Raw genomic sequence first — 12,415 nt, 5'->3', positions numbered from 1 at the left:
TGACAAGATCTACTGGAGTCCTGAGTTCCCACTGCCATGTGACCATAGACACATGAAAATAGTCTCAGCAAAATTAGGAAAATATACCAGCTAGGTCAACTGTGACTCTACACTATGTGTGAGAACACAAACATGGCATGAAATGCACTGCCTTCAGTGTGTTGGCTCTGTTTTCAATAGACTTTATTGGCATATTAGGTTTGACCTAAAAAGCTTTGATGGGACAGAGACAAACAGATGGATACATTGACAATTTAACTTGACAGTTACTACTTCTAGCTTTTTCTCCTTCATTACACTTTTATAACGCTGCACAAACTACTTGGAATAATTTGAATATTTTATGCTTTATGTTTTTTGCGCTGTGTAAAGAGAGACCCATTAGTTTTACATAGTGAGGAAGAATAAATGGGGTAACTTCAACTGACAAGGAGGAAGAAGAAAATACCATTTAGTTATATATACATTTAAACCTTTTCTTTACTTGTTTGGGTCAGGGAAGCAGATAAAAGCTCAACCAACTCAATGTGCAAAAGCTGAGGTGGGGAAAAAGCCTCAATCCTGAGGGTCTCTTTATGAGCGAGAGGAAACTGTCAGTGTGACGTTTGATGACTTTATCAAGATCAGCAGGTACACTGGGACCATGGAGAGAGAGAGAAACTGGACATGATTGACAGCCATTAGTTGCAGGCGTATTGATCACCATTATGCAACAAGACACAGACACAGGGTTAGTCAGGTCACTGCTGTGCACAAGTCCCTAAGGACTAGAACAACTACAAAAGGTAAAGCGAACCACCTACAGCACAGTTTGTAGAGATAATAAATCAAAATATGCATTTGAGGTGTATTTAAATGCTTTACCTGTCATAACATGAGGGAACTTGCCTATGCAATACCATCACCATCCTCATCATAGAAAATATTGTAACTGAGTGCATGTGTCAGTCAGCCTACATGCTGTATGATGTCCTGACATACAGTAAAAACAACACATGGCATTTCTTTTTTACTTTTGACATTACTCAGCTGTTTCTACCTAACCTATCTGGTTGCAAGGTGCACCTTCAGGGGTCAGGTGACAGGTTTAACTAAAGAGGTGTGCATGCAACTGTCTCTGTGTGTGTGTGTGTGTGTGTGTGTGTGTGTGTGTGTGTGTGTGTGTGTGTGTGTGTCACCTCCTTGTCCCTTGTGGGCTGGAGGTGTATATTTCAGTTACCTGGCAACCCCTTTGAGAAAGTTGTAACAAAAGACACCCTACAGAGTCTGACAACAGAGAATAAGCACCAGCAAGTGACAGCATTGCTATGAAAAAAAAGATTTTCCAATAAATAAGTGATGGATGTTGTAGCATGTAGTAGATGGTCCAACTTTAAACTAAAGCTGCAGAAGTGTCCATGAGCAAGGCACTGAATATTGTACCAAATCTAAGTGACGCTGACCTCTGACCTAATGGAAGAAGTGAAAGGCTCTATCAATAATATAGTTCCTGGTATGCTGCATAGTATATGATTATGTGCATTCTGTGGATCGTTTCTCTTACCACCAACACTGACGTCCTGACAGCCTCGGAGACGCTTTGCCTCAGCTCTGCGGCGGTACCCGGTTTGTTGAGCCCTCGGGTGAACTTCCTCGCCTCAGGTGGAGCAGAAGCCATAGTTTATCCCAGCTTTCATCAGACAGCCAGGTACTGAGGAGAGCAGACTGCGAGGGATGTACGCCCAGAGGCACTGCGAAGGCTGAAATCCTGCGCTCCTGGCTGTGCTGCGTGCGTAAATGCACACAAGCGCTGTTTTTTATCCCGCCATTGCGCTTCTACTGAACTTTATATCAGCTCGATCGGATCCACAGTCGACAGGGTAGTCCAGGATACCTAAGATGACTTCACTCTTCAACAGCAACTGGAGAGCGCAACATCCAAAGCCTGCTACAGTATGCTCTGTCCCGTCAGCGGAGGTCCCGTTGTGCAAACTGACACGCCCCCGCCCCCCCTCTTCCTCACCGTAATAAAGCCCGGTGAGACAGTACTATAAACGAATCCATCCATCATGTACAGCTGGGTGTAACATCATAGTTTATTTCTACAGTGCAGCTGTGGGAGACTCAACTGTAACTTTATAGAGTCCAGACACCACTTCATGTTATTTTTATCTCCTGGGTCTCTACATCTGAGGTTTGCTATATCACTACATGATCCAGTACGGAAACATTAGACAGTAATTAATGCCTAATTGTTGTATTACTGCAAGGCACATAAAATCAATACTAATTTGATGTTATACAACTAGAAACCGCACAATGCTCTGCAGTAGGCACAGGCTGCCATCTGCTGGAATAATTATTGTTTTAATCACAGTCCTCTTTTAGACTGTTAACGATGTATGAAGTTATTTGACCACACAGAGGCAGTAAAGTTACACTAATAGTTGAATAACTATTGATGCCATTAGGAGCAGTGGGAAATATCATCTGAATTTTGAGTAGACGTTCAAAGTATAATGATAGTAATATAATGTCATATTATTATTATTATTATCATCATAATCTTTTACAATTTTTTGGAATAACTGTGATCATTGATGTGGAATTTCCCTACACACATGGCATTCAGGTGATTCTGTTTATTTAGTTTTATCACGCGCGCTAAAACTGAACCAATTAACCAGTCAAAAAGCCCTCTGCATTGTGAGGGAAAATAAAATCAAACACAAGCAGAATGTGCAACAGCTTCTTCCCACAGGCCACAAGACTGTTAAACACCTAACACTCAGTTCCCTGCACATCCAGCACAACATATTACCATTTTAATCTGTTGGTTTTGTTGCTCCCCTGTTTACTGAGTCTTTTATTAGAGGACTGCTATATTCTCTCATCTATTTAGGCTTGATTTATTTTGTATAAAACCATGCATTTCCGTAAGTATTTTTAATTCAGTTACTTAATCGCACCTTTTCAGCATAGCACTGGTCTTCTTAACTGCTGATTTTTATTGAGTTTTTTTTTTTTTAAACTGTCTTTTATGTGTTTCTAGGTATGTTTGTATATTTTTGCACCCTGGTCCCGAGAAACGCATGTTCGTTCTACTGTATGTGTATTTCTATATGGATATAGTTGGAATGACAAATAAATCTGAAACTTGAAACTTAAAACTGAGACAATTTTGCAGCTTTGTGACTAACATTTTGTGAACTGTCTGAGAATGAAACCTGTCAGTTATGACTAAGTGCTACAATGGAAATGAGTGGACCTATTAAGTCACTACTTCCTCGAAAGCAGTTCCCAATCTTTTTGTCCTGTGAACCTTAAAATAAAGCAAATGGTTCATCCTATTATTATTTTGGTTCATTGGTTAATCATTTTTCCATAAAAAAAGAAAACGAAAGAGAAAGCAATGAATATATCCGTTAAAGATCTCCACCCTAAAAAATGACTAAAACGATTATTAAATTATCAATATAGTTGCTGATTAATCGTCTGCTGAAATGGTCTGACCTTGCATCTCTAGAAAGAGGACTTATTTGATTTTATTTGAATAACTTTTAGAGGCTTGACGGGGTAAAACACAGTAATCCACAAGAAATGAAGCAGAAATCAGAAGAAAGCTCGAAATAAAAAACACAATTTTGTGTCCAAAATATGTTTTTTTTCTGTATCCTATCATGTCCTATCATCTCGCGACCCCTTGTGGGGGTCCCGACACCCATTTTCTAACGCACTGGTTCCCAACCTGGGAATCTCGACCCTCACTAGGGGTCGCCAAAGCTTCAAGGGGGGGTCGCAAGGCCTTCTTGGTTTTAACGGGTGTAAGAAAACTTGAATAAATATATCTGTATTTACAATATATCTCAGCATTTCATGAATTTCCGCGAGAGCTAAATGTAGCTGTTATTTTTAAAGTTTATATGTTTTTTTAAGATATAAACGAGGATAAAGGCGCGGTGAAGACATGAACACAAGCTATACTCACTCTCTGCTAAACAGACTCGTCCTGTATTAGAAAAGTATGCAGTGAAAATAACAAAAGAGCTAATAAAACAACAGCTGAGCGACAGGGAGAGGAAAACACTGAATTTGTCCCAAATAAGCATGATAAGTATGTATGATCGTTAAAAACAAATAATACAGAGAACTGTATAAAACCCTCCTAAAAAATATCAGGAAAGCTCATCTCTGATGCAATATTCAAATATTCTACTCAATATTGATACAAATTGCTCGTTTTACACAAACTTCCTGCAGTTATAACGTTCACTATTTGGTTAATTGTATAGTTATCAGTTGTCCTGTGCTGTTATTATTATGCATTGAATATATACTAAGAAATATCATTAAAACATGTCACTTCGTCAGGTCGTGTGTTTACTCAGTGATAGGGCAGGGGTCCCTCAAGGAAAAAGATTGGGAACCGCTGTCACCTCGGGGGATTGCATCGAGAGCCTGAATGCAGCATTTGTTGCCAGGGTGCTGTATCTACAGTCTGCGGCACAGCGGCGCTGCAGCACCCCTCCTGGCTGTGTAGGACTGTCCTCCACCCCCAACAGCAACCCACAGCAACCTGATACCGGAGACGAGCGGTCCAGACAAGCCTGCAAACGAGGCGTTCCCAGCCGCCCTGCCTGCCTGTCTGTCTGCCGAGCGGAGCTCCAAACCTACAAACGCAGTCGACCGCCCCGGGGAAGATCACACTAAGAGATATCTATCGCCTCCCTCCCGTCGTCTGCCAGCTCGGGAGTAATATTCTCTGTCTGTCGCAAACCAGAGAAGCTCACTATACTTGTACTGTTGACTTGTGAATTATTTTTTTTCCCACAAGGAAGACGGTGAAATGAGACGGGACGCGGAGAACTAACTGGCGAGCCATTAAGCTAACGTCGGCTAGCAAACCATCCAAGCGAGCTAGGTTAATTGGCTAACGTTTATATGCCAAATTCCTGCATGTAGTGTCGAAAGGGTGTACGATTTTATAAAATGCACACCTGAGATTGGTCTAGATGTAGACGAACGAGTTGTGTGTCGGTTATTTTTTGCGATATTTACCCTCTTTGCTTAAGTTTTCTAGTATCAGACAGTCGCCCCAGGCAGCTAGCATGTTAGCTCGCAGATATGGACGTTGTTCGCTGGTTAGTTTTAGACGGCAGATCCGCCAAACAAGTTAGCCGCTTGGTTTATCTGTCCCGGTTTATGCTGGAGACGATAGCAGGACTAACTTAACTTTAATTGGTAGTTAGTTATCAAATTACGACACCCTAACCCCAAACACAGGAGCGCTTCTTTTTCGCACCAAACCTCACTCAATGTGTTGTTCCATGCCTGAGAGAGCAGTTCAAGTTATTGAGCTGACGTGAGGAAAAGGGGGTGAAAACAAAGTGCTAAAGAAGAGGACCAAGAAGTAAAACTAAGATTTGGAGGAGCTCCAACTGCCGAGACCAAAGTCGGTGTCCACTGTCATGGCTGTGGGCCGAATCACGATGAAATCACTCGCTAAATTTGGGTTTTGCCTGACGATTCTCCTGACTTCTGTGGCTGGTAAGTGGCTTATTAGTGAATTGATTTTTGGAGTGAGGGGGGAAATGTGCTCCTTATGAATATTTGATGCTTTCCTTTGGTTTGTACAGTCTGCATTTCGTCCACACATCTGCAAATGTTGTAAGCTACTCAGCCTCTACATGTACTGTGTTTTTTTTCACTGGGGCAGCTTTAGTATGAATGTTTTTTTTTATTTCTTTTAATTATTTTGTCATTTTAATACAGATAGTTTAGCAGACAATAACAAACAAACGTGTTCTTAACTCAGCTCTTTGAATATTGCACATCACCATATGTTCCCTATATGTCCGTCTGCCTGTCTGTCTGTCTCTTATCTATCTCTTCCATCTTGTTGTCTGCCTGGCTCAATTCTGGAGTGATCTGTGAAGCTCATGTCATTGTAGTCAAGTAGCCTTCAATAGATATCTCCTCTTGAAGAGAGCAGTAAATGCACCTCTGGCTCCTTTTAATCATTCTGTGTACAAAGGCCTGGAAAAACACTGCCAAACATACCGCAGTCCTTGTCTGCCAAGTTGTGCCCCCTGTTCAAGACTTTGGGCTGAAGCCAGGCTTCTGTGAGACCTTGAGCGTGATAAGATAGTAGCTTGGTTGCATAGAGATGTAGGAACAGTGTATGCGGGGGGGAGAAATGTGGAATGTGTGGGAAGACAGGGAAGGTATTTTACAAGATGGGTGATTTAGGTGATAGGAGTTCAACATGGGGCTCAGTCTGAGGCAGTGTGTATGAAAATAGGTGGTCTTGTAGCCCAGTTTGCTCATCCGGTGTTACAGCCGAGTGAGTGGGCGTGAATGTGTGTATAAACAGTCTCTTAATAATGTATTATCATTGCTGTGAGTGTGTGTTATTGTCGAGGCTCCTCCATTCATAGACAGGGTGTTATCAGAAGCTGAGAATAATAACTGCTGTTGCAGAGGGAAATATGTGAGTGTAGAGCATAATTTGAATACCCACTGTGTCTGTTCATTACTTAAGGCTGGTAGTACAGAGAGACTACAGTATGTCCCAATTTGCATTTACATTTGCATTTAACAGACAAGTGGTAGTAGCATTTCTTTAATTCCCACTTCATTAAAGTGACAAGCAAGGACTGTAATTGTTAGCGTTGCGACGCCCAGACAATATTTCTGACATCATCTGATTACGAGACCATTTATTAACCAGTAGAGGGGAAAAGCATGCTACTTATCCGCTAGAGTAAGTAGATGGTTAAGGTATGGAAGAGGGGTGATTCAGCAGAGAGAGAGTAGGGCATGAAATATTCACTGAAGAGATGAATTGTCAGGTTGTGTGACGTGGAATCAGTAGGGGGAGGCTGTGGAAGAAGCTGAGTGCAATTTTCACCCTGAATCATAAAATTCAGCAAAATGTGTAATTAATCATTTGTGCTGCCCCGCTACACAGAACGCATGTCGAAAGATTGCCCATCATCACGGAATATTATCGTGATAAGCTCACCTTTATGAGACATGACATGCAAATTAGTATTCCCTGAGTGCAGTTTAACTGCTACAGTGACTGGCAGAGGATTGACATATTCATTCAATAATCAGCACAAGGACGATTAATGGATACTTATATGCATGCGTGCCATGTAAACAGTCAATAAATCCAAATCGTTGCTCTGTGCAAAATTAATTAGGGCAGCAGTCAGACTTTGTTGGCGTAATGACTGTAAAGAGACAGGAGACAAATCGCTCACTCTGTGCTGCTGATTGGTTCATGAATGCAAAGCAGAGATATCCCAGTGCCCATTTCTTTGGATGATACTTGTAACGATGATGATGAGAGGAAGCAGAGGGCCTAATAGTCTGCAGGGACATGTTAGTCATCTCTCTGACCCATCACCCTTCCCTTTTGCTCTCGGTTCCATCAACGTTATTGCCTCCTATCATTCCCTTTTTCCTAACTCGGCTATTACCTCCGCTAATTTCTTTTTTTTCTTTTTTCAAAATATTACTTATTTTCCTCCAACTGCCATGTGTTTAACCTGTCTGCAGCTGAGCTTGTGTCGTCCTTCCACTCCCCGTCCCTTGTGACTAATCAGTGTGTGGGTGTACGCCTGCTGCTCAAAAAATCTGGAGTAGAATCCGTTCCAAACGTGGCACAAGCCTGCAGACACTACCTGCGGCGTGACCACAGGTGTTCCTAAGTAGGGACAGTAGGTTGAGGCTTTTCTTTAGACCTACTTCTTCTCAAGTACAGTCCTAACTTGTAGCACATTCATGCCCATAATGTGTGCCACAACCCACATTCAGGCACTGTTTTAACTGCTGTTCCAGGTAAGCCTGAGGTTTGGGGGTCCAAAGAGGATTAGAGCAGAAGTATTATACCATAGCATAAAAAGGCCTGCTCATTTGCTCCGCTTGTCCAAATCCTGAAGCTGTGTCTCGTGGGCCCCATACGGTGGCGTTGACAGGGCCCACTGTTCCCCAACCAAGCCGTCTCTCCCCAGCCCCTCTGGGCCACGGGGTACTCTTGAAGCTGTCGGCTCGGCGGTCACATCAGCGGCTCAATAGAAAGTGAAGTTATTGGCTTGAGATTACAGACTCACGCTGAATGGCTGGGAGTTTGTTTGCGACCCGGGCCAGCCCAGATTGGAGCGTACAGAATTTGGTGAGCCAGGTACAGACTGCTGGCAGCCCGGGCATCTAATCTGTTGGTTTACTGGCTTGGTTGGTTGGAGACGACTAAGATGAGGATGAATCAGATGTTCCTATATGCCAAGTACATTGAATGCTGGGGAATTTGCCTCGGTGATAACGCAGCAGAGACACTGTGAAAACAAGGAAGGGAACATCTGTAACAGTGCAGAGAGAGTGTGTGATGATATTTTGCCATTATCTTAAACCACATTCATACTTCTATTATAATTCAGGCAAAAATATACATTTGATATAAAAAGCATTATAATGTATTATAATGAAAGCTAAAGACTATAAGAATGCAGCACAATAATAAGAGAAAGTCAAGGTATAGAAGTTCATTTTATGCATCAGTGGGGTGAAAATGTGTGTTATATAGTGTGTCAATTAATGGCACTGATTTTGCCCAAAGCCCAGGGGTCTAGACTGCCAAGGTGCATCACCTTTGGCCTCAATGCTAGGCTGCTACGTGTGCATTATGGTCTTTTGAGGATGTCTATTAAGCATCCTTCAGGAGGACAAACACGGGGATAGTGAATGGATAAAAGTAGCTTGTAAAATGCTAAAAATCAGTCGTAAAACTGCCAGGCAGCCAGTGTACAGAAGCAAAAATAGAGGTAATATGATGATGTGTACTTTATTTTAAGCCAGCAATTTGGCATCACTGTTTGCACAACTGGAGCAATGAAATGTAGTCAGAAAAATAAGAAAGTCGTTGCTGAAGCCGGAGGATATAAAAGCACTGCGCCCACTGTGATTCCATAATATTTTGCACTCAGTCCACATCATTATTTCGTGAGAAGAGATGACACTGACTGCAGCTAGAAACAGACCAATGAATGCTGGAATGGAGGGGGAGGAGGCCATTTGGTCTCTAATACAGCTAGCCTTGTACTCTATTAGATGAAAAAATCAATGACTGTCTCTCTTAGTACCTTGGTTTTAGTTCTGAACAGAGGTAAAAGCAAAGCGTGATACAATAGAACAGTGTTCAGCCGACCTTCTGGTTTGGCAAAAAGGAGAAATTAGTGGATGTTTTAGAAAACAAAAGGTGCAGCCTTGAGATGGTAACTCAGAGTGACAGCCTATGATTAACAGAAAGCGTTCTCCTTGACCAGCAGAGACAATAAGTCTAGAGCGCGCAAAAATGTTGCCCAAGTATGGATGAGTTTTGTGAGGGTTTTCTTTGTATATATGCATAAAGATATTAAGAAGAAAGAATGGTACTTATTAGCAACTGCAAGGTTTTAAGGTGATATTGGTCCATTCTGTGTGCCACAATGGGATAATTCTGATAATGTCTTTGCAGTTGTCCCCTCAGTATAGGCTCTCTATCTTAGGCTTCATATGTTTCTATCCACATGATGCAGCAACAGTATAAGATGCAGCTCCTAAATCCCAGTATTACAAGTAAAGAACCGTGAAAAGAACAAGTTTCAGACCAGTTGTGTGCTGACAGCAACCCTCTGAGAGACATCGTAGAAAAAAACATGGGAACGGAAGATGGATTTTTGGGTGATAAAAAGTTTGTTTGTTCAAAGAAATGAGGTCTTAGTTTGCCATTTAAATTTCTTGTAACCACCAGGACATCACAACACTAGTTAGCTCTCTCAGAAAAAAAACAAAACTGAAAACCTCATCATACCAGACAACCACAGCCTCCAGTGGGTGGATGTGCAGGGAAAATCAGCCTGTCAGGCTAGTATGTAGCCTTCCGAGCCTGTAATAACTGCTCATTCATTCAACAAGGAAATCATGTTATAAACAAAAGCTAAAATTCAGATGGAGCCTGTAAACCAAACTTTTGCTTGTTCATAAATAATCTGAGATTAACACCCCCCCACACCCCTTTGTGATAGCAAACACCACTTTAGGCACACTGTCATTTGTGTTTTCATCACATATTTGGGAAAGTTAAGGTATAGAGGGAGGGAGGGAAGTGGATGGGGGGGGGGGGCAGATTTTGGTATAAATGCATCGTGGTCAATAATGGAGGCCTCTGAGCTTTGAGGGTAGTGTAAGCCCCAGGATTAGCATAACTGTACCAGACCCAGACAGACACAGACTGAGTGGTGGGGGGGGACTGCAGTCCCAGGGCAACAGATGGGACAGATTAAAGCCCACTCACCTCCCACCCCACCCTCACATCTTTAAACTCAACCAGGGGACTTGGAAAATTGGGGGTGTCAGCAAATACCCGTGAATCCCATCCATCCTACCTCAGCAACAAGCGTGCACCCAAACAGCAGCAGCAGGTATGATTAGGGTCGATACATGCTTCTAATGGCTGTGTCACGGCGTGCCGCAGCTTGAGCTTTTTTGCGACGACGAAAACACACCACGCACACAAGCATAGATAGTGGTCGTTTGCATTTTTAACATTTCTCTCTCTGTGGACGCAGCAGCCATGCACGATGGCATATTATTGGCCGGTGTGCTCGTCTGCTGCACACAGAGGCAAAAACAACACCAAAGAGAAACGCGACTGCCAGTGTGTGCTCAGCATTAAAATGATTCTTGTGCACATTTTTGATAAGGCACAGAATCAGCATTGTACAAAGGCTTTATATGAAATGCAAGGTTGAGAGCACTACTTGTATACGTCAGTGGCTGAGGACAGTGTCTGCAGAAGAGATGGTGCATGCACGGGTGCATCAAGCACATTTTTGCCTGTAGTCAAGAGGGCCTCTTTTTTTATTTATTTATTTTTTTTTTACTCCCAAACCCATACTGTGTTTCAGTCTCTAATCTTGGATGTGAAGTCAGAAACAGTTGTGGAGAGAAAACAGCCAACACATCAGTGCACTCAGTGACTTTTAATCAAGTCTTAGACTGCAGTGTCTTGCATCTCTCCTATGGGCCTTGGCAGTAGGAAGGAGAGAGCCAGATTAGATCGCTGTTGTTTTTTAGCAGCGAGGCTGAGGGGAAGGGGGTAGTCTGAGAGGGTGGGAGGGTGCACCGAAGGCCAATTGGGGGAGGAGGGTTAGAGTGGGGGGGGGGGAGAGATTAGCAAATAACTGGGCCATGGGTAAACACTCAGCAGTGCCCGCCATCATCCAATGAGCAGGCTTGGAGCAGAAAACTACTCCGAAGCCTTTTGATATGACTACCCTCTCTCTCCCTCTTTCTCTCTCTGCCTCTCTCTCTCTCTCTCTCTCTCTCTCTGATCTGCCTCGCTCCACTGGCCTTGCCTGCATACTCTGACCCACAATCCAATACTGCAGTGGAAGCCAAGATCACACAGCAAGCTCCACAGAGCAGAACCAGGGACAGAGCCTGCCACGGCCAATCAGAGATAAAGACAGAGATTGGCATCCAACCAGAAATACTCCTAAGAAAGACAGAATTCAGTCAAAGAACCAATCATGGCCACGCAGAGCTGCAGCCACACCAATGAAAACTGACTACAGGAGTGCTCTCATGGCTCTGACTGCAAATGAGCAAAGCCTGGTTGTGAGCACTTGGGTTGGAGCTCCATCACATGTTACACTGTCTTCCTCCTCTTACTCTCAAATAGTGGCTGAAGCTAGAGGTGGGAGATATCACCCAAAATCAATATCACTTTTAATTGTCACATTTACCTCGTTAACAAGAACTTATTAAATACACCTGTGTGCAAGATTCTCCATCCTCACATTGGAGCTCTGTTTTTGTACTGAAAAATATACAGAAAAACCTGGATTATGACTGAGCCATATTTATTTACCGTAATCAGTAGTTAACGCTCGTGTAACACACTGCTGTGTCTGAAACAACCTGCTCCAGCCTCCTGAATGTGGTCAGGAAGCTCCAGGTAGAGTGACCAGATGAGAATGGCTGAAATTCGGAGAGATGGGGTGGGTGTGGTCACAGTGGGCATGGTCTCATGTACATTACATTCAGTGTCAGCGAACAAAAAACATATGAAAGTCAAAACTAAATTTCATCATTTTTGTTCATAAAGTCAACTGTCTGTCATCAGGAAAAAGAAAAACAGTGACTGTGTCGTATGTAGTGTGTAAATCATTATCCTTCACATGAAATTCATTTAAATTTGATTCATTTCATCATCGTGCATGTCAGATAACCACTTCTCCCCGGCTGTCTGCAGCTACACTTCCCCTCTCCTCACAACTGCGACTTCTATTTCATTTAAAAAAAGAATCAATTCAGAGCAGGATTGCAAGTTAAATATATATATATATATATATATATATATATATATGTGTTTTAAAAATAACTACAT

At 42.5% G+C, this 12,415-nt stretch overlaps 2 protein-coding genes across 4 annotated transcripts in view; one reads left to right on the top strand and one right to left on the bottom strand.

Moving 5' to 3' along the window:
• dock9b (dedicator of cytokinesis 9b) overlaps window positions 1-1,939 on the bottom strand; it is a 64,623-nt gene extending 62,684 nt beyond the window's left edge. For all 3 annotated transcript variants that reach the window (XM_044345058.1, XM_044345061.1, XM_044345063.1), the window contains exon 1: window positions 1,544-1,939. In XM_044345058.1, coding sequence (XP_044200993.1) covers window positions 1,544-1,657 — 114 coding nt within the window. In that variant the 5' untranslated portion in view covers window positions 1,658-1,939. The remainder of the gene's footprint in view (window positions 1-1,543) is intronic.
• Window positions 1,940-4,563: 2,624 nt separating this feature from the next.
• The window catches only part of LOC122976530 (bone morphogenetic protein receptor type-2-like), a 35,502-nt gene continuing 27,650 nt past the window's right edge, over window positions 4,564-12,415 (top strand). Inside the window, exon 1 of the mRNA XM_044345065.1 lies at window positions 4,564-5,526. Coding sequence (XP_044201000.1) covers window positions 5,448-5,526 — 79 coding nt within the window. The 5' untranslated portion in view covers window positions 4,564-5,447. The remainder of the gene's footprint in view (window positions 5,527-12,415) is intronic.

The sequence above is a fragment of the Thunnus albacares genome, chromosome 24, assembly GCF_914725855.1.
Source record: "Thunnus albacares chromosome 24, fThuAlb1.1, whole genome shotgun sequence".
NCBI lineage: Eukaryota > Metazoa > Chordata > Actinopteri > Scombriformes > Scombridae > Thunnus > Thunnus albacares.
Note: the sequence above shows the minus strand (reverse complement) of the source record. Positions and strands in the feature narration are given on the sequence as shown.